Here is a 22,242-nt window from a genome sequence, read left to right as displayed (position 1 = left end):
GGCTGAAAACTGTCCGGATTTAATTCGAAAATATGTCTCTGCTTCCAAAAAAAGTGTCAAAAATGTGTCCTTAAAATGTTGTCTGTGGCCATCCTGGTTGGACAGAAAGGAAGAATGAATATCTCTGAGATTTAGAGCTGCAGCAATTAGTCGATTTATTGATTAGTCGATCTGACATTTCCATTAAACTTGATTAATTGGGACAATGAGCCGCAGATAAATTGGGAATTGCCTACAGCCCGTCTGTCTGTTCATCAAACGCAAGATCTTGGTTGCCAAGAAATGTCTGTCAACAACAGTTGTTTACTTGGCACTCATTGGCCCAAGCAGATCCTGCATCATCTGTGAAGGATGTTTACTAGCCTCCCTTACTTTCGAACTCGTGTTTTGACTCGGCGTCAACAGTGCTGACTATACACACCACTCTCATTTCATATTTGCAAGTCTTTGTCTAACTTTACTGATCCCAAACATACACAGAAAAAGGGAGAACATATTCTTCCCACCATAAAAAGGAACCGTTTGCATATAAGGAAAAATCTCAGGGCTTGAACTCTGCTCCAGTATGAGTTTTGGAGTTGTGAAACCCGAAGTTGTTCCTCTTCTGTCTCACCAGTTAACAGACATCAGCTGACAGGCTGAAAGTCCAAAAGCAGAGGTCCAACTTGCACCGAACTTTCTGATCAATTTCCCACTGAAGCACGAAGACACGTTGCTTGTTTCAAACCATCTATCTATGCAGCTGCTGCCTTACTCAGAAAAATAGGCCCACGTAATATTACACATCTGTTCCACTTGTATGACTTTGTATGCGTGTGTGTGTGTGTGTGTGTGTGTGTGCCTTCACTTTCACTCAGTGTGTAACGACCAGATATCTGACTCACTTACCTCTCGCTCTGTCCAATGCACGACGCGTCCACTCCTGGAGATTAAATGTCACTGAACCGGTCAAAACAAAACAAAAAAAAAAACAAAAGACACTAAAAAGTGTAAAAGCAGAGCTCTGACAGATGTGTCCAGGTGTTGAGGCTGTGGACGGCTGCTTGTGTTTCGTGGAAAAGTTGAGCGCAGACTTTGAGTCAGTTGTGATATGAGCTGGACATTACTGTAAAATCAGACAATAAAGAAAATTAGACTTGTGGGCGCAGAGTACCAGTTATAACACAACTAAAGTCCATTAAGACTCTACAGTTTAATTACATTTTCTGAATTGAGTGTTCAGTTGTGTGCAGCAGACAACGTGCTGACTGAATGAGATACCAGGCGAAGTAAGTAGTAGTAATTAGCTATCAAAGTTGGAAAAAAACGCTGCTGGATGAATTAAATGTGTGCCGAATGGAAGATCGACGACTTACTTACAAAATGACTTAAGTCAATCTCTGACAGGATGACTGTTTTTAAGTCAGCCAGGGGGGGGGGGGGAACAAACGCTTGCGAGTTTTCTACATGGAGTTTTGCTTTAAGGTCGCCCCGAATGAGAGAAAACAGCGCGAGGCAACATCTGTCACATCCGCGTGGACTTTACGGCGGTGAGACGCGTCCAAACAATGAAGTCCTCACCTCTTTTATAACTTGCTCCCCGGAAGTGTGGACGTCTATTCCCGTGTTCCAGAGTCCCGGCCGAGTCGCACGGCGCAGACACGTCTCCCGACTTATCGTTTGTGTGTCGCAAAGCTGCGCTGCTGCGAAGGTGAGGTGCGGAGAGGGCGAGGCGCGCGGCACTGTGATGAGGCAGGCATGAATGAACCGGGGGGGGGGTACAGGCAACGGTGCGGTGACGTCACACAGCGCACCCGCCCCCCTTTAAGTAACTTAAAGTACTCCTGGCAGTGCCGGGCCCGGAGCTCGCCTTCTGACAGCCTGTAGTCAAATATCGGGGAGGATACACTGTAGAACAGGAATTAGTTCATTAGTTAGTCCAACAACTAATGAATCGACCAATTGTTTCAGCACTGATTCATGTAATGTCATTATTTCACACAATAATCCAGATTCATGATTTGCAGAGGGTTTTTTTTTTAGAGAGACTACAGTCGTGTGAATGTGTCATATATATCCATTTGTATGCGTGTGTTCTGGATGATAAGAAAATGCAGGAAAACACCCCCCCCCCCCCCCCCCCCCTCCGAAATAATGCAGAAACTACTTTAGATATGCAAATATGATATTTTGGGAATATAATGCAATATATGCAATATATTTCCTATATCTCTGTGTGGAGATTGCATGTTATTCTCCGAATGAATGTGAGTGTTTGTCCTTCTGTCTGTGACATATCCGGCATGTCACCATGTCTTCTAACCTATCTCCATTCCCTCATGACCCTAAGAAGGAATCATTGGATGATTAATAAATGTCCAGTATAACAATTAGAATTTTTTTTTTGGTTTTGCTTTTCAGGGTTGTGCCATGCGGACACGGATGATTTTGTGCAGCGAGGATGACTTCAACCACAAAGGCATAATAAAGGCATCTGCCCATTTTTTAGCAAAATAGCTTTCAAAAATTCCACAGCGCATTCAAATGTTATTCTAATGACACCTTTTCTCCCAAACAGGATCCTAAAATGGGCCGTGATGTATGCTGAAAGCCCCGAGATAAAAACACTTGAGTGCTATTATTCAGGCCCATTAACGGATTCTTAATCGTAACGTATTGCCATTGTGCGATCACTGCTTCCTCTCTCGCTCTCTCCTTTGGTCTACCCCGGTCTCTCTCTCTCTCTCTCTCTCTGCACACTTTGGTCCCTCTCCAAAATGACCCCAGACATTTTAATGTTGCTGAGCCCTGAAGTGTTTCGGCCGGTGAAGTGTTACAAACCCGCAGTAATTCATGTAGAGGGCTGCGTTACATTTTACAACCTGACTTGTCAAGTTGAGATGGTTATTTTTAGTTCTGACAGCACTCATCAGACACAGGAATCCTATGCACTCCCTGCCCCTCTCTTTTTGTTTGTGTCTTTCCTATCCTCTTTCGTCTGTTGCTTCTCTTTCGCTCTCTTTGTTGTTTGAAGCTCAGTCTCTCCATTCATTTATCTCTCTGTCTCCTTTTACCCTTGCTCTATATTTGTTTCCTCACGCAGCAGAGGCCTCTTTTACCTCGTGCCTTTACTGATGCCGACATACCTTTCTGTACCCTTGCCTGCCTTTCCTCTCTTTTCCTGTTCCTTTCCTTTCTTTTCCTGCCTTTATTCTAGCCTTTCATTTCCTGTCATTTTGTTTCTTTTCATGTCCTTTTCTCGTTCCTTCCCTAACTTAAATACAAAAAAAAATACAACGTATTATATCCATTTATGATAAAGAGTTGCAGCTTTGACCTTCAATCACAAGTGTCCCAGATAATAGCTTTAAATAATATCAGACATGCAATCAATTCATCCAACACAAAATCCATAAACTGAAGTCTCCTCTGAGGATCCAGAATTTTGAATCTTACTGATCCACCCTTGAGTCGATATTGATCCAGATGATAGACAATACGTGATCCTCACTGTCTGTCTGCGCTCTTTATTTAGAATCACTTCAATTATTGATCAAGGTCTTAATCCACAAATCCTATGGTCTGCTGTGCTGGTAAACAGGCTTTGTTGAGGGCTCGGCATCAGTTAAAGAAGTGCTGACAAGTGCTGTGTGTATTGTTAGTCTCTCTCGCTCTCTCTCTCTCTCTCTCACACACACACACACACACACACACACACACACACACACATAGAGTCCCACTGTGAGGCTTCATTTCTCATATCACTCCTTCATGTCAACAAAATACATTATTGCTGTGTGTGTGTGTGTGTGTGCTCCAGTCTGCTAATGGCCCTGAATCATTGATGAGTTCATTGATTTTGGTGAATATCTGATGTCACAAATGAAGCTGGTCAGTCAGCAGCCTGTAATTACACACTGGGATACTGAAAAACACAACCAGAGAAGAAAACACTACCACATTAGATAGCAATGATTGAATTTAGGAGTGAAATGCGACCAATTGTGTGTTTATGTGCCGTAGTTTGCTCAGAGCACAATAATCCAAATGTAAACAGGTGGTGTTTGGGTATTCTGGCCAAATGCAATACTGATTTTGATCATTCAATACATGCCAGACTTATATTTCACATAAGTTCAACCTACACCATCATTTTCACACGCTAAATAAATCAGAACGAAATTGAAATACTTTTGTTGTGAAGCTCTGTCTGGGTGGTTATCTAAGCCTTGCCTTTGGCTCCACCTGTAGGTTCCACTGGGTAAGTACAAGCATCGCCGCCTGGTGCGGCGGCATCAGGCCGTGAAGGAGCTCCTCAGAGTTACCCAGCCACTGTGTTTTTATTGCATGTACTGCACCCTAACCCTGACCCTCTCCCCTGGGTTAGATCTGGATCTTCTGGATCTTCGTCTGGAGCACATTTCTCATTTGTGCTGGCAACCTGTCAACCTGTTGTCATCCAGATGTTGGTCTATTCTGTACACATGACAGCTGCATGTGTTTTTTTTTTGTGTGTGTGGGGGGTGGGGTTTGTCCTCCTCTGAATCAAGGGTCTGAGGTCAGTGGGTGTTATTTATGTTATTATACCTTTGAGGCAGCCTTGTGACATAAATAAAACTGACCTGAACTTTTTAAATTGATGGACTAACCGTTCCAGCTCTAGTTTCAAGTCCAATATGCTTCTGTACACTGTACGTGCCGTATGCTACCATATGCTGTTGCGGACACTAGGGGGCGCCCAAGTATTTTGAGGTTTCCTCCATGGCCTTTAATGAGCGAATCACCTCGTGAAATAAAACAAAAACTACATCTAAATATTTAGTAAATTGTATGCTTGATGATTGAAATGTTTTCAACAAAACAATGGGCGCTAAGAAATACAAGTGCATTTGATTTAAACACTTTACTGCAGAGGGCTCGTGATACAGTGTGGATACTTCTGTCTTGATGTAATAAATGTCTTCCAATGAAATTCCAGCGATTTTAGAATTTTAACTGGTTTTCTCAGGTGTGTGTGTGTGTGTGTGTGTGTGTAAAAATTACACAATGTCTGTGTTTCATTGTTGTGAAACAGATAGAGTTACATCCGGATTAAAAACGCTCTATTTGTCTTTTCTCTAATACGAGCCAGATGTTACCTCCAGCGCCGGCCTTGCTGTCACTCAGGGCGCCGCTGACCAATCAGAAGAGGCCTAAACTCCTCCCTCCCTGCCGAGTATCAGAGGCTCGGCGTGGAGGAGGAGAGCTCTCCTTCTTTCTGCTGCTCCCTCTGAGTCCATCCGTGCCTCTCTCCTGCTGCTCCCTCTCATAGCGCAGAGCTGCTCAATCCCACCCCACCCCCCACCACCACCCCCTCACCCACCCACCTAACACCACCACCACCACCGGCTCTACAATGGAGAGAGGGGAAATACTGGCCGTGTGTCTGCTCTGCTGGAGCTGCAGTGTGTGTGTGGTTGCAGCCATCCAGAGGGCTGATGTGTTTCCTTACGGCACTTTGAGTGGAGATTTCATATTAGCAGAGGGCGACGATGAAACCTCCAGAGTGCTGCCCCTGCCCAAGCCCTTATACTTCTACGACTCCCTCTTCTCCCATCTCTATGTAAGTACAACTTCATTACTGCTCGTCTGCATGCTTGTGATTGGTGGATAAGGGGGCTTCACACCGGCACTTGATGATATTATCACAGGACGTCCAGGCCGTGAAAGCGTGAAGTTATTCCCGCGACCGCAAGTTGTGATTGCAACAAAACTGCGCTGTCAATACTCCGATTTGAGCCCCTTGTCCCCTCTGCAGCATGCATGAGTGTAAACACTTTTCAAAAACACGTTTTCATTTTACATGAACGTATCCCGACGTCTAAATCAGTTAGAAGTCCTCAACGGGGGCTGGTGAATCCCGAGCGTGCGTGCTGTGAGCCCAGTGCTGGAAGGGGTTTTCAGATCATTTACTGAAGGAAAAGTAGCACCAAACGCTCCATTACAAGTGAAAGTCCTGCAGCATCTAAAGGTGCACATTGAAACGATAGATGAGAAATTCAGAGGTACAAGTACTCATTATGCGGGGGCCACTCTGCAGGGTTATATTACTGTGTAATTGGACAGTGGTAGTGCTGTGTTTAAGTACAGTTTTGAGTGCTTCCTTATACTTTTACTGTACTTCATTTACCTACTTTGCAGATTCAAATTAGCAATAGAACATATAATCGACTAATACATTCTGGTGTAGTAATACATATTTAAGCTACCCGGCAGTTATAAAGGCATTAAGAGTAGCTTCATCTTCACCAGCTGCAACATGAACGTGTCCATAGTTACAATCCAAGAATACGTATAATATATGTGATTCTAATGAGGATCATTTTGCATAATGAGTACTTTTACTTTACGGTAATTATGTTTTGATACTTTTTCACTTTTACGTAAACATTTTGAATGCAGGACTTTTACTTGTGACAGAGTATTTCTACACGGTATTGCTGCTTTTATTGAAGTAAAAGATCCGAGTACTTCTCCTGCTGCTGTAATTGGATCAGTATTATTGATGCATGGAGGCAATACTTAGATGTTGTAGCCGGTGGTGAAAGAAGTATTTTTTTATCATTTACTAGATAGTAGCAGTACCACAATGTAACAGTACTCAGTTACAAGTAGAAGTCCTGCATTTAAAATCTTACTTAAGTAAGTATTGAGAAGTATTGTCAGCAAAATGTACCGCTACTATCAAAGGAACTGCAGAATATACGCATGTAGCATATAATGGAAATACACAAGTAAAGTACGAGTACCTCAAGTACAGTACTTGAGTAAATGTACAGACTTATACAGCATCAGCAGAATGTGTCATGCTCTATTACTGTGGTCCGTGTGGGGGTTGCAGTGGTTCATGAGGGGGATCTTGGGGTTCAGTATTTGGCTCCAGTGGTTCATGAGGGGATGCGAGTTCATTAGGAGGTTCCGTGGGTTCAGGATGGTGTTCCAGACATTTTGTTTTTACGGTGGGCTTTGAGTCTGCAGGAACACCACTGGCAGCCATGATTAAACTGCTGCTGTCATCGCCTTGTTATTATGATCAATGAGTGACTCTCCCCGTCTCTAGGTGGCTACCAATGGAATCATATCAGCCCAGGACCTGCCGATGGAGAAGCAATATGTTGACGACGGCTTCCCCACAGATTTCCCTGCGGTGGCACCGTTTCTGGCGGACATTGACACCAGCGGAGGGCGAGGACAGATTTACTACCGCGTGACAGAAAAGCCCAGTGTACTCAACAGAGTGGCCCAGGTCTGTTTATCAAGAGCAATCCACTCCGACTATACGATCGTGACTACAGACAAATGACTGTTGAGAATACGTTTTGTACTGTGCTTAACTACAGATCTGGATTCTTCCTTTTTTCAGTTCTTCATCCATTAGTTCAACCCATTGTACACTCCATCTTTCCTTTTTTCTTTTCTCCTTCTTTCCCTCCGTCATTCATTCATCTGCTCACCCAGGAAGTACATCGAGGGTTCCCAGACGCAAAATTCACGCCGACACACGTTGTGGTTGCGACATGGGAGAACGTTGCGGCATACGAGGAACAGACTCGCACCACTGGACCTTCAAACAAGGTAAGATGGATGGAGGGATAGAGGCCTCCTTGTCTGTCTGTGTGTTGGTTAATGAAATTCATTTTATCATCCCTCACTCGTCTGTTTCGGATCTCCAAAATTCCTGGAGGATGTGCATCGCTTGTAATCAGCCGGGGGTGGGGGGTCTATTTGTAATTCCCCTTCCCCTCCTAATCTGCCTCTTAACCTTTTCAAGGGGTCAGAGGTCATCTTTAAGGGTCATCAAAGTGCCCCCCCCCCCCCCCCCCCCCCCCCCCAACTCGTTATCCCCTCCTCCAATTCACACACAGGTAGACACAAACATGCCTTGACCCTTCATGCTCACATGCTCTGTTGGACATTACTTCCCTCCTTGTTTGTCAGCCAGTTACCAGTTAATAACTTGGTTGACCATTAAGGCTCTCCTCTCCCCCCAACCCAGATTCCCCTCAGCGTGAATGTCGCAGTAGAGTAGGGCAGGAGTTTTCAAACAGTGTCAGACTTTGACACCCAACACCTTGCATCTCCTTTTATGATTCTTTGTCTTCATGCTTGAATATTTGGAAGTACAGTTAGGATCATTTTGGCACCATTAAGTGTATGCTGAATAAGCTATTAGCACCTCAACTATTGCTGGGTTACTTTGATACTGAAGAAAACTTCAAAACATGATGACTCTCAAATGATTCTCTCTGGACATTAAAGGCCCCCCAAATCTAAAACTATGTGTGTTATGTCTGTGTGTTCACATCTGACTAAGTTATGACTCAGAGAAGGGCGGTAAGGGGTTTAAAGTACCATAATTGCCTCCATGAGCTGTGTGTCACGGCCACTGCTGGTGCTGGTGAGCGAGACACGTCACCGGACTACAAAACTAACTCCCTGTTCTTTTTTTACGACACCGGCGTACACCTGCCCCTCTCACCTTCTGGCATCATTTTCCTCATGTCTCTCCATCTACGCCGCTCCTTCAACTCTCCAGCCCACCCCCCCCACCCACCCCTGGGGCGGCACGCCTCACAGTTTGAAAACCTCTGGAGAAGGGTAACACTTTACAAGTCCGTAATTTTCGAGGAATTTCTAAGGAATTGTCCTGGAAAGAGGGATGTAACTTGCCGCCAATTATAGGGAAAATAGGAATTTCCTTGAAAGAAAAGCGCCATTTAAACCCAAGGAAATATCCATTCATTATTCACCTATTATTAGATTCTTTACTCTTGCCCGTCACATGTCACATTTCTGCATGTTCGGCTGATCTGCTGTGCACTGGCCAAAAGACGCTAGCAATCAATCACACAATTAAAGGGTTACTGCAACTATTTAGTATGTCACTTCCATTAAGTTGGCGTATTCACAAGAGACAGATTTCAAAAAAGGAATGATCAAAGTCGAAAGCAGCAGAAGCTGAGATATCCTGATTTTGTCTCTCCGATATGTCCCACAATGCAATTCAGTAGTGTCCTGCATCAGACCCTCCTAAATGCCGACGTCTTTCACACTTTGCACTTACAGTCAGGAATGCAGACTTCCACATTCATTCTAAGTGTCGAGGCCGAGCTGAGTTCACCCTGATGACATCGCTATGGCATCATCGGGGTTATTTATTTCAGGTTTTGGAAAGCTCCCTCCAAATCTGCAGAAGACATCACGCAACTGTCTTCCCAGGCTGAGTAGTACCTGACGGGTAAACTGAACTAGAGTCTGTGGAATATCTCCACACACTTTCTCTTGTTTCCTTTATAATTAATGCCAAAATTCATCCTTCTTTCCTGAAACCTTCCTAAGAAATGGACCTTTAGAGTAAAGTGTCACCGAGAGGAGCGCCAGAGGCTTTGTGTAAGTTAAGCTCTGGGAAAGACTCCAAGTAAAGCCAGGCCTACTGAACTTATCGATCAAACAAACAGTGCTTTGTTGTTCCTGGTTTGTAGCATGTGGGATGGAGGGATGAAGGGAGTGGCAGGTTTAAGGGAAAAACTCCAGGAGATCTCTCTGTCTCCCGCTCAACTTGTTTGTCCCTTCTTTTCTTTCTCATGGTCTGGTTTCTTTTATGCCTCCTTCTTTCTTCCTGATTGATCAAAAGCTACACTTTCAAATAGTCTAGTGCAGCATGAAGCCTCTTACGACATTTCTCAATACTGTGGCCTCATTTTGTTTGCGTTGCTGCCAAATGGACAAATCAGGGATTGCATCTACCCCCAAGCCTAAAATATTGGTATTAAGTCTCCAAGTCCCCAAACGCTGAATAGAGTCTGGTGTCCGGCTCTTGAAGTGCAAGAGAGGGGGGGGGGTTATTTCGTTATTTAGAGGGTCTGCCTGGCGTGTCAGATTGGAGCAGTCGGGGTCCCGGCTGGGATTTGCTTCAGTGGGTCTCTCCTCGGACTGATAGCATCTTCCTTTGAAGTGATTAGCCAGAGGTGCTGGGTGGGGTGCGTTGGGGGTAGAGCGGTATGTGTGTGTGAACTGATTAACCTGGGGTGTGTGTTTGTCGGGATGTATATTAGGGATGACGGGGTAGCGTTTTGGGGGAGGGGGGGCAGACCGTGTGGTGCGGGAGGGTCGGATATGGAGATGAGAACGGAGAAGAAGAAAAAACCAGGAAAGTAGAGGAGAGAAAAAGAGAGAAAGTTCACATCCCTAAGAAGCGGGGTTGTGTTTTCTATGAAATTAGCTTTAAAGAGGCTATTATCATAATTGGAAAGTAATTGCTTCACTTGAAACCTGAAACACACACTCTGTTGTATCTCCTACCATGTAGCACAATTTGCTAATGACCAGAGCCATTTGCATGGAGAATCTGGCCTTCCGTATGTTGATGTTTGAGCAGGCTTTACTTTGAGCAGCATATCGCTAATCCGTCTCCACACGAGGACACCTGTCATGCTGGCGGGTGCTGTTTTACGCAGTTTGTCTTCCACTCCCACGGCGGCAGAAATCAACTGGCAATCACCCACAAAAAGTTCACGTGAATGTCCAAGAATTTGACGTTCCATGTTGAAAATAACACAGGATTGAAGTCTTTAGTTTTATGGTTGTGGGCTTTGGTAGGAAGTTGTTCATGTTCACAAGCTTGCAGTACCTTTTCGATTATTGATACCGCTCTCGCGTCTGTACGCTAAATATGAAGCCAGAGCCAGCAGATGAGTAGCTTAGCTTAGCATTCAGGCTGGAAATGGAGAGACGTTGACATTTCGCATTTAGCTCAAAGTACGGCCTCACAGAGCCACTAGCATGTCTGTACACTCTCTGCGTCTTGTTATAACATTTCACAGTGCTTACTAATATTTGACAGAGCGTTACTTGGAAAATACTTAATGGTTTAATGTAAGTATCATATAATTTACCAAATATGTCAATTACTGTGCGTGAGCAGCTATTTGAAATGGAACGTGGTTTTGCGTTTGGCCACAGCAGACCTTCTTGTTCTGTTTTGCCTTCAGTTCTCCCCTCGAGCTCTCTTCAAAGCGACCTGCGCTAAAAGGGAAAGTGTTGTAGATTGAACAGCATTTAACATGTCTGCCGTGTGAAGGTCAGATGAGGCTGAATGAGTGAATAAATGGACTCCTCTGTTGGATTTGGCCCTCGCCTTTCATTTTGCCCTCTTTGCCTCTCTTCCTCTGGCCTCTTCTCTTCTTCTTTTCCGTAGCACAATAGGAACTATTGTTTCTATTAGTGTTATTTGTTGTTTCTGGGGGGGGGGGGGGGGGGGGGGGGGGGGCGCCCTCACAGTGACGCAGGGGGCATCCCTTTAGATATGTCCATCGTGGTTCAAAGCAGACTCTTACTGAACTGCAGCTTTCATAATATGTTATTCTGTCCTTATGTCGTGGGACAGATTTACTCATCAGTGACCATCGAGTCTGTCTGTAACCAGAAAGAAAAGGGTTTACCTCATTGTGTGGCTGTACACCTCAATAACATCCACTAGAGTTGAGACTTGGGATCTTGGCGGCTTTACTAATTACTAGTACAGTCATAGTGCTCTGGTTTGTAGTTGTGGGCAAGATGTTCATGTTCACATGGTTTTACCCTCCATGTGCTCTTGAGTTGATCAAAAAAAAAAAGGCTTGAAAAGCCTTCAGAAGCCCTGAAGTTGTCCAATTTCCTCAAGCTTTAGAAGAGCAGGGAGACATTTTGAGTACCGCTGAAGTTATAACAGGAAAGTCACCCGAAAGATTGAAGCAGGGATTTTTGTATGACAACAGCGAAATACTGACTGCACTGTTCCTGGCTACATGCCTGCGCTGTGTGTGTGTCTGTGTGTGTGTGTGTGTGTGTGTGTTTGTGAGTGTGTGCCAGTTCCCACGCTGTAGGCAGTTCCGTTTGTAGCACTCTGGTGAGGCTGGCAACTGGACTGCAGCTGCTCTCCGTCTCTCTCTGCCTGTTTGCAGCTGTGCTGCGGCCGACGAGCAGAAAAACCAGCGACCAACAAACAAGTGTAGTGCATTCATCCCGACGTCCACCAAAGTGGGATCCAGCTCTAGATGATTATCATATGACTCAGAACATTTGTTACAAGTGTTGAGTCACTTATTTGAAACCCAGACAAGATGGAAAGTCAGCTAAACTATCTTCGGCTTGAGTTAAGTGTGACAAAGTAGACTAAATAAGATGACGAAACTAATCAATAAACACATTCTAAACAAGACCAAACAAAGGTATAATAAAGCCATGTTGTGTTATATAAGCAAGTCGCATGCTTGCTAACTTGGTGTCAACTAAGGTCTGACTGGTCTGTAAGAATCTGAACACAAAGGCAGCCAGGAGACGGTTAGCTTAGCATAAAGACCGGAAGCAGGGTGAAACAGCTAGCCTGGCTCTGTCCGTAGGTAATCAAACATGTGACAAGTTTTATCTAGTTTGTTTAATTCATACAAAAAGACTAAAAATGACAAATTCGGGTTTTCTTATCACCTGACACAAAAAACAGTTCCTTGGAAAGTGTGTTTGGCTGCTCCCAAATTATCTAAATTTACTTCCTGCATTGGCATTTAAGCTGTTGGGTATTTCCAGATTCTCAAACCCCCCCCCCACCGTGCGTCCGACAAACCTAGCAGACTGATGATGACAGCAAACATTTGTCAGTCCCGGAGACGATTAACGCCGTGTGTCAGGCCAGTGTGAGGACACTCTGTAAAAAAGGTGTGACAAAATGCCTGTAGGGAGGTCGAGGGTTGGTGTGTGTGTGTGTGTGTGTGTGTGTGTGTGTTGGGGGGGATTGTCAGAGCACACACTCTCATACGCACTGAGCTACACACCGTCTGAAAGTCTTTGATGTGTGTCGGCTGCAATTTGTTGTCTTCCAGCTGTGAGTCTGTAAAGCACACCAGGACTTCTTCACACACACGGAGGGACTCAAACACAGCAAATGACCACACAGATAGAGGAGGGATGTTGAAGAGGGAAACACGCCTTCCCCCTCTTTCCAGTCCTGTGCTAAGATAGGCAGACGGCGGCTGGCTCCAGCTTCATAATTAACTGTGTAAACTTGAGAGTGGTGTCGATCTTCTCGTCTAACTCTCGCTCCAACATTTGCTAATTAGCACACAAAGTACAGCCAAGGATGATGGGAATGTCATTAGTTTTGCAGGTATTTGCTCACATACCAAAGTATTGCACCTGGTGATGGCGCTAGATGAAAAGTTAAGGGATCGCCAACGTTCTTACAATTCATCCTGAAGGAAAAATGGATGTTCTGGAAAGTCCTCTTTTCTGTCTCACCATATTTCCTCCATTGTAAACCAGACCTAAGGCCTCTCCCCTAACTCTGCCTACCCCCCTGCATCCTTTCATCTCTCTATCTGTCTATACCTCTCTTCCTCTACCCCCTCCTCCTTTTGCTTCTCATCTTCTCTCTCCCCTCTCCTCCTCCTCCCAGGAAGAAGGAGGGGTAGCGGGAGAGAAAAATACAGACCTTTAGAGGGGATATTAAGGACAAAGAAAAAAGCAGATCCCCTCTTGTAGCTCCAGCTTCTTCTCCTCCTTCCCTGAAGAGAGAAAGAAAAAAAAAAAAGACAGCCCCCCTCCTCACTAATTACACAGAGCCTGGAGGCTACAAAGTCCTCCCCGCCCACAAACAACAAGATAGTTTAAAGATGTTGATGTAAACAATTAGGAACACACACATACATTCACATGAGATGGATATAGGTGGAGGGACATCTGTGCTTGCGTGCATGCTTGTATAAATGTGTATGTGTGTGCACCCCATGTCTCATATTGTAACAATGTCTGGTTTGCATGCTGTAACATCATCATGAAAGATGTCCAGACACACAGGAAGACAGCTGTGGAGATCAACATCTGGGCTGGGGGTTGAGAGACTGAAGTGTGTGTGTGTGTGTGTGCATGTACAGATAATCTGATTCGGCCCCAAAGGAAAACAACATGGGATCACTCGCAGTCTTCCCCTCATTCACCAGATCTGTGTTTTTTCAACTGTGGTTTTGGGAGGCAGAGCGGACTTGAACGCCCCCACATACACGTAGACAACAAAAAGTTCCCTGACAATTCATGCTGATTCAATTCATCCTAATTTGTGCAAAGTAGATGTTTGGAAAGCCAGATACTCAGGCCAGTATGTCAATAATTGCTGGTGGTCGGAGGTGGGGAGGGGGTGTGAAAAGGGTGAGAAGTCTAAACATGAATCCCAGCAGAGCGAGAGATGAGAGAGGAAGAGGAGGAGACGTAGGGAGGAGGTGTACGGAGAGGTGTGAAGTTTAAATATGAGGAGGGAGTGTGGTTGAGCTGGCCTGACTCTACACACAGGAGGTGACCTCATCCCCCTGACACTAGCAGAGCTGAAAATTGTTATTAGACGCTATCTTAATACCAGTAAGCTGCTTAACTTTCTGTCATCAGAAGAGAGGTTACTTTTAGTTTCTGTCCCTCATTTTATTCTGGTTCAGACTGATGCTGTCTCTCTTCTGTGTCTTTAGGTCAATACATTCCAGGCAGTAATTGGTTATGATGAGACCGACTCGTACACGCTCTTCCTTTACCCTGAAGATGGCCTGAACTTCTTTGGGACACGCCCCAAGGTAAAAAAAAAGAAAAAAAAGAGAGGTTATATTCACAGCTTGATTAGCTTGGATGTTTCACCTGCGACCAAGTTCAGTGTTACTGTTACCTCTAGACCAAATGGTATTCTTGTTTTTGCACTTTTTTTCTCCTGCATCTAGGAGTCTTATAATGTTGAGATAGAGCTTCCTGCTCGAGTTGGCTTCAGCAGAGGAGAAGTCACGTATCTGATCTTCTCCCGAACTGAGGGACCTCACTACAGCGTTACCAGTGATGAGCAGAGTGTTAAAAACCTCTACCAGTAAGTAAAAAAAAAATCTCAAATTGCTTCACAAGTGTAGCAACATTGTAATTAATCTGAGAATTAGCTATGTGCAAATAGTGGCTAGCAACATGGCCAGAAAAACAGAAATATCTGAAAACGAATGTTGTTGCAAGTAAAAAAAGTTCAATTTATGGTGATGTGGGTTATTTATGTGACACAGAAAGCTGTATTTAGCTCTGCAACGTTTCTGTAAAACACTGTGAATTGTAACCTGAGAAGAAAGCTAAGGTCACATAAAGAAGAAAGCTAGCTACATTAGTTAGCTAATCACTAACTAGCTAGCAGGATAATTGAGCAAACACACTTGTAATGCTAGCTTTAACTAAATACAGTACTTTGGTGAAGAAATGTGTTTTATAGTGAGAGCTAGCTAACAAAAGACTTAACAATAGCAGGGAAACTGACACTATCCAAACATTGTACTTAATCTGAGAGTTAGCTATGTGCAAATAGTGGCTAGCAACATGGCCAGAAAAACAGAAATATCTGAAAACGAATGTTGTTGCAAGTAAAAAAAGTTCAATTTATGGTGATGTAGGTTATTTATGTGACACAGAAAGCTGTATTTAGCTCTGCAACGTTTCTGTAAAACACTGTGAATTGTAACCTGAGAAGAAAGCTAAGGTTACATAAAGAAGAAAGCTAGCTACATTAGTTAGCTAATCACTAACTAGCTAGCAGGATAATTGAGCAAACACACCTGTAATGCTAGCTTTAACTAAATACAGTACTTTGGTGAAGAAATGTGTTTTATAGTGAGAGCTAGCTAACAAAAGACTTAACAATAGCAGGGAAACTGACACTATCCAAACATTGTACTTAATCTGAGAGTTAGCTATGTGCAAATAGTGGCTAACAACATGGCCAGAAAAACTGAAACATCTGAAAAATGATGTTGTTGTGTAAACATTTCTGTAAAACACTGTGAATTGTAGACAGAGAAGAAAGCTACAGCTACATTAGTTAGTTTATTACTAGCTAGCTAGCAAGATAATTGAGCAATTCAGCTGCTGTTCATTAGCTGTTGCTAGAGAGCAACACACCTGCAATGCCAGCTATAACGAAATACAGTACTTTGGTAAAGAACGTGTTTATCGTGAGAGATAGCCAACAAGATAGCAGGGTTTGCTAGCTGACAAACTGACACTGTCCAAACACAAAATTAGATTTGGTAACTAGCTCAAAAAAGCTTTTCATTTTTGTCTTTTGTCCAATATGGTTTCCAGTGTCTACACTGCCATTGCAGGAAAAGCACAGGTGTAATTAATAACACTGATAACGAGATAAACCTGCGAGGTTGGAAGTGCACACAGACTGGACTGTGTGCTCACGCTGACTGGTTTCTTGCTCTCCAGGGTTGGTAATACAGGAATTCCAGGTGTTTGGCTTTTCCACACTGGGAACCGTTACTCTTTCGACAACATTGTTCCTGCATCCATCGGTGGTCTCCTTGCTACTCCACCATCGGGAGGACATGGCCTCTCCCTGGTAATTTTCCTTTTTTTTATTCACAGTCAAGAGTTGTTTTTGTGATACTGCCAAAAAACTCATCTCGTTCCTCCATTGCTTCTAGGACACTACCACCCCCGAGTACGCTGAATTTGAGGAATATCCAGATAACACTTTTGACCCTGATAACCAAGAGGAAGAGGATGATTACCCTCTGACAGGCAGGGATCCTGAATTCCAGCCGGCCCCTGCTGGTGGTGACCACTCAGAGTCCCTTCAACCAGAAAATCCTGACGCTCCCTCCTCCCCCTCAGAGGATTCTAGCCGTCAGGTGTCGTACGGCAGGGAAGATGTACCATTGACCTCTGAACCCAGGTACAGCTCAGAGCCAGCAGAGAGGCAGTATGCTCCCCCTAATCCTCCAGAAACAGTACCAGAGGGAGGTGCTCAGGAACAGCAACCACAGGTAACACAAGAAATCCTATTGGCCAAAAACAGCTGTAATGTAACATTTTAACACTGACGTTTTTAATACTGTGTTTTTTAATCAAAAACACCTAAACTACAAACATTGCAAAGCTACTAGGCCATATTTTGTGTTACGTGTCGAGAGCGCATGCAGACAGCAGCGCTGTGTGGTAATCACAAATTCTCTGCGCACATCACTTATTGCATTAATGTGAAAAAAAGAGGAATTTAAACTGGCAGCATTGTCAGAGTTTTGTAATAACCATTTGAAATTGTAGTTGCTTTTTGTAAATTCTGTGGTTATAATGGAATGCTGTTTTGGAGACAGTGCGGTGGAGTCAACAAAACGCTGGCAAAGCTGCAATCATGAAATCCTGCTTACTGTATACAATATGTAAAGTATGCAGAGATCACAGCTCTCTGGTTTATAGCATCTGGAGAGAGTTAAAAAGTATTGGCTTGGCTCTCAATGACATATTTGAAGTTCAACATACCCTAATTCCCCATGTATCTGTGTCTGTAGGTTCCTCTGGAGGTGGTGGATGTCTACCCCCCTCACAGAAATGAGCCACCTCTTTCCCCTGGAGGTCACGTGGTCAGCGTGGATGAAGACGATGTTGATTTTGACACAGGAGGTAAGAGACAAACCATAGGTGTGTGTATAAATACGTGTATATGCTGCATGCACATATATGTAGTTGTCTTCTTCACTTATGAAAGCACGTTCTCTTTGAGAATCAGGAGGGTAACATTACCTCGCCCTCTGCCGCAGAGCTGCTCAGCAGCTGGCAGTACAATACTGCCGTTGTGCTGGGCTGCTCCCAGGTGTGTGTGTGTGTCCAACACTCCCTTTCCTGCAACTACTCCCACAGGCTTTTGCTGTAAATAAGAATGTGTTCTCAGTCAACTCGCCTGGTTACATAAGGGTCAAAAAGTCTGTTGGTGTAAAAAAAGTCTTATTAAGACATTTAGCTCAGTTTCTTAGAAGATGCAAAGGAATAAGGCCAATCCCTCATTTAGTATTTAAAAAGTTCGAATATGTTTTAAAATGTGTCTCATCAATCAATAATCCTTGCTTGTTTTCAGTCAAACTAGATTTTTAAGACTTAATATGCTAGGCACATTACTTCTTAAGAGGGATATTCTGATGAATACACACGCCTACATGCTGTCATAGGTTTAATGTTCATGAAACGTAGAACATAAAAACATTGTGATATTGGCATGTGGGTCTCCCTCCACAGCATGGGCATGTGTGTATGTGTTTATGTGTGTAAAAGCACAGTGATTTGTCTCCTGTGTGTGTGCAGTTGTTGAGAAAATATCCTGACATCCTGTGTTCATCTGGATGCTTGTGTGTGTGAGAGAGAGAGCATGTGATGCCCCTGTAGGATGATAGAATGCTGCATTTTGATCCCAAATCAGCCATTTAGCAAAAAGACAAAGGGAGAGAGTGGAGCACTCGCTTGGCAGTTATGCAAGTTCCATGTGGTGTTTTTGAATCCAGTGAAAATGACTGCAGTCAGGATTGTTCATCCATGGGAAGTTTTAGTAATAGTTTTAGTTTAGAAATAGTTTTCACTCTGCATGTCCATGAATTGCTTCATTTTAGAGACATTTAAAATCCTCTATCACTTTTAAGACTTTTAAGACTCATTTCAGTGGTCTGAGAAATGTTACCAGAAATGTCAGTGTAATTTTTGTCTGCGCAGCAGTGGTGACCACCACTGTTCATGCTGACTATCCAGTTCTTTTTCTCAAGAACAGAGTGCATCACTTCCTGTGTGTCAAAGAGCAACCTTCTTTAAAGCAGCACATGCAAAAGCTTCTATGAACTACATCTAATATAGATATTCATAGCTTCATACATATTACTTTATCAATGTGTTGTGTTTTTTCTTTAAGTTTAGACTTCTGAAATATATGTTGAAGCATTTCAGATGCCTTTGGGAGTTCATGAAGCAGCAGTGAATTTGTGTGTGAGTGCATCAGTGGGTGTGGGAGGCAGTACTGCAACAGCTGGTTTCTCTCCAAGTAGTGTCTTGACATGTGTGTCTTTGAGTGTGTGTGTGTCTGTTCTTTCTGTCCATCCGTGCTTATATGGAAAGAACCTTTAAAGTACTGTCTCCATTTAAACTTGCATGTTTGTGTGATGTAAATACTGTAAGCAAAGGAAATATACCCTCTAAGTGTTCAAGGAAAGCTAACCAACTTCATGCCACTTTTACATTTGAGTTCCAAATAAACTGAGCTTTTATTTGTGGAAAGTAAAGGTAAAAGCCCTAGAAATAATATACAATAGAGATCAAAGTAAAGCTAGGATGTGCTAGGATGTTGGACAGGACACATTAGGATATTAATTATATATTTATTGTATTGTATATGTAATGCATAATAATGAAAACAATTTTCTCTCTCTCAGTGATTCAGTACACCACAGAAAATAAGGAAACTTGTGCCAGGTATGTGAAATCTAGATATATGTACCTGTTGTTGCTGGTGTAAGAAATGTATATCCTAACTATGTGTGTGGTTGTTGATTGTTTTAATTAGGGACTGTATGAAAATGTTTGATGGGGAGTTGGGCTGAACCTTATGTTTCACTTTCAAGGTCCTCCCCGTCATTATCAATATTTTCTTTTTATCCCTCCCCTTGACTTGGAGACTGCAACACCCTCCCCCCAACATGTCAAAATCATAAGGCTCAAAGAATTTAACATTGTGTACCCCAGTTTAAACATCGGCATACCAGACCTCTGTAGCCCGCTCCTCATCTCTGCTTGAGGCTAGCGACTCGAGGCTACATTAGCTGCTACAAGCATAACGCGAGTCTCTGACTGAACTGTCGGCAGTCGAGTTGCATCGTGGGTAATGGACGTGCCAAGTTTTGACAAAGAAGAATAAAAAAGACGATATCTCTGGTTCTGCGTCATTGACCTTGATGCTTGAAGCAAAAACTGTCCATTGTGAGTGACAATGTTGTAGAAGAGCAATGCTAAATCAATCATAATAAAATTATAAATTATTTTCATACAGTCCCTTACCACTCCTAACCTGATAGCAATAGCGATAGTAGTTATCGAAACAAAATCTTATAGTTTAAAGTACAGTCCAGTTGTCATCTGCAGCATTAAACGTGTATCGTCTTTCTTTGCTCTCTCTTGTCGTTCTAGATTCCAACAGCAGTGCTCCCAGAATGCATTTTGTTCTGACTACGCCACAGGCTTCTGCTGTCACTGTCGGCCTGGCTTCTATGGAAACGGACGCCACTGTCTACCCGAGGGTTAGAGCGCTACCATTAACCCACAGAGATACATGATTCTATTTTAAAATCTAGTAGCGCACGTTTGCATATCATTTCTTCAAATGATAAAGTTTTTTTGTGTGTGTATTCCCTGTGCTGCTCCTCCAGGTGCTCCACAGCGTGTTAGCGGTAAGGTGAGCGGAACAGTGACCGTGGGTTCGACTCCAGTGGAGCTGAACAACATTGATCTGCACGCCTACATCGTGGTGGGAGATGGGAGAGCGTACACCGCCGTCAGCGAGGTAGAACTCTGAATAACAAACATTTTAATGTGTTATTTCTACTTGTATTTTTTAATCTGGTTTGGTTTTCAAACTGGATATGAATTGTCTTCTTCTGTGATTGGTCAGGTACCTGAGCCAGTAGGCTGGGCTCTGATGCCACTCGCACCAATAGGAGAGTTGTTTGGATGGCTGTTTGCTCTGGAACTGCCCAATAGCCAAGCAGGATTCAAAATGACAGGTAAACTGTGTGTGTGTGTGTGTGTGTGTGTGTGTGTGTGTGTGTGTGTGTGTTTGGTTAAGTATGTTGCCTTGTATATCTTGACTCTTGAGCACATCTGTAGAGAGATGAGGGAACTCCTCTACAGTGTGTGTGTGTGTGTGTTTTCCGTTTCCCAGCCAGCTGTATTGTCTCCAGGGATGTGATGTGATATCAGGCTTCCCCCTCCCCTCTCTAATAGGAAGCAGCTGTGTGTGTGTGTGTGTGTGTGTGTGTGTGTGTGTGTGTGTGTGTATTTTGTACAGATGTCACCATTGCAGACATTCCACTTTTTATGATATGCAACTGCTGCACTGTTTGTGTGTCTGCAGTAATGTGTCATAAAGATAATACACAAACAAAAGAACAATTGACTGATTGATTGATCGACTAATTGTATTTCCAGGTGCTGAGTTCACTCGTCGTGCAGAGGTGATCTTCTACCCTGGCAACCAGCGCCTGTCAATCATTCAGACGGGCCGTGGCCTTGACGACCACAACCATCTCACTGTGGATACTGTAGTCAGCGGCAACGTGCCCTTCCTGCCCCCTGGAGCTGAAGTTACTATGGATCCCTTCAAGGAGACCTACCAGTACTACCCATCTGGTAACCATAACAACCACAAGCGATAAACTGCGTGTAACATTTGATGCCTTCATTTGCCTACAACCTTTCATTTTCTCTTACTCTCTCCAGTTGCCACCTCCACCTCTGTGAGGGAGTTTTCAGTCGTTTCGGCAGACCGAGGCTCTGAGTCCTTCTCCTTCCAGCTGAAGCAGAATATCACCTACCGCGACTGTCGACACGGCAACCGTGCCGTCACCCCAGAGACGCTGCAGATCACCATGGAGCGGGTGTTTGTCATGTACGTCAAGGAGGAGCGGATCCTGAGATACGCCATCACCAACAAGATCAGCCCAGTCGGAGGTGGGTCATGCTGGGATTAGAGGGATAATGTAACCTTGTATGAAGTTTGAGATGGAATCAGGCTTAGAAAACATATCAGTACAGTCTACCTGTGGACAGGGATAACGGCACTGACCAACATTGAGCCATTATATTGATAACCGAGTATCTGAGTGACTGCTTAAATCCATTCCAGACCATGACTGTCAATCTTTAAGTGGGTGAACACACTGGAGGCGTTGAAAACGTGAGGTTTGCTGTTCCAGAGCCACAACTAGAAACCAGACCACCTTGTAATTGTTGTAGCTCTGCCACAGAAACCTCAGCCAAACCACGGTGCAGAGTTGGACGGAGCTCAGCTCGACACTCATGCTGCCAGCTGAGGGATAATTATACGCTGAAACCATAGAAGACATGTTAAAATGTCTGTATTACATCTGCTGGTTCTGGGTTCATCGTCTACCAAAAGCTGCAGACACACGACACCGTTTACAGCCATCTTCGTAACCGCGATTTGCGTCACAGCTGACTTTAGATACTTGACTAGTTTGGTGTGTTCACGCAGATGATTGGCATTTATGACTTGTCTTGTCCTGTAGAGTGAGCTGGACAAGTAGTTAAAGCTGAATGGATTCCAGCAATATTCAATGAAATTCTAGCTTGAGGAAAAATAAATAAATGGAGAGAAGAACGTCGACCTTATTGTTGGGTTTGGTATCT

General features: G+C 43.8%; 1 protein-coding gene across 1 annotated transcript in view; it reads left to right on the top strand.

Moving 5' to 3' along the window:
• Nucleotides 1–5,374: 5,374 nt before the first annotated feature.
• Nucleotides 5,375–22,242, top strand: part of nid2a (nidogen 2a (osteonidogen)) — a 37,338-nt gene continuing 20,470 nt past the window's right edge. Inside the window, exons 1-14 of the mRNA XM_070930458.1 lie at nt 5,375–5,581; nt 7,079–7,264; nt 7,477–7,593; nt 14,508–14,609; nt 14,751–14,890; nt 16,270–16,402; nt 16,488–16,829; nt 17,355–17,466; nt 19,254–19,293; nt 20,005–20,114; nt 20,244–20,377; nt 20,486–20,597; nt 21,022–21,222; nt 21,313–21,543. Of these exons, the coding sequence (XP_070786559.1) occupies nt 5,375–5,581; nt 7,079–7,264; nt 7,477–7,593; nt 14,508–14,609; nt 14,751–14,890; nt 16,270–16,402; nt 16,488–16,829; nt 17,355–17,466; nt 19,254–19,293; nt 20,005–20,114; nt 20,244–20,377; nt 20,486–20,597; nt 21,022–21,222; nt 21,313–21,543 (2,167 nt within the window). The remainder of the gene's footprint in view (nt 5,582–7,078; nt 7,265–7,476; nt 7,594–14,507; nt 14,610–14,750; nt 14,891–16,269; nt 16,403–16,487; nt 16,830–17,354; nt 17,467–19,253; nt 19,294–20,004; nt 20,115–20,243; nt 20,378–20,485; nt 20,598–21,021; nt 21,223–21,312; nt 21,544–22,242) is intronic.

This window comes from Enoplosus armatus, chromosome 24 (assembly GCF_043641665.1).
Source record: "Enoplosus armatus isolate fEnoArm2 chromosome 24, fEnoArm2.hap1, whole genome shotgun sequence".
NCBI classification, from domain to species: Eukaryota; Metazoa; Chordata; class Actinopteri; order Centrarchiformes; family Enoplosidae; genus Enoplosus; species Enoplosus armatus.
The sequence above is the reverse complement of the archived record's forward strand: the minus strand, read 5'-3'. Positions and strand labels throughout refer to the sequence as shown.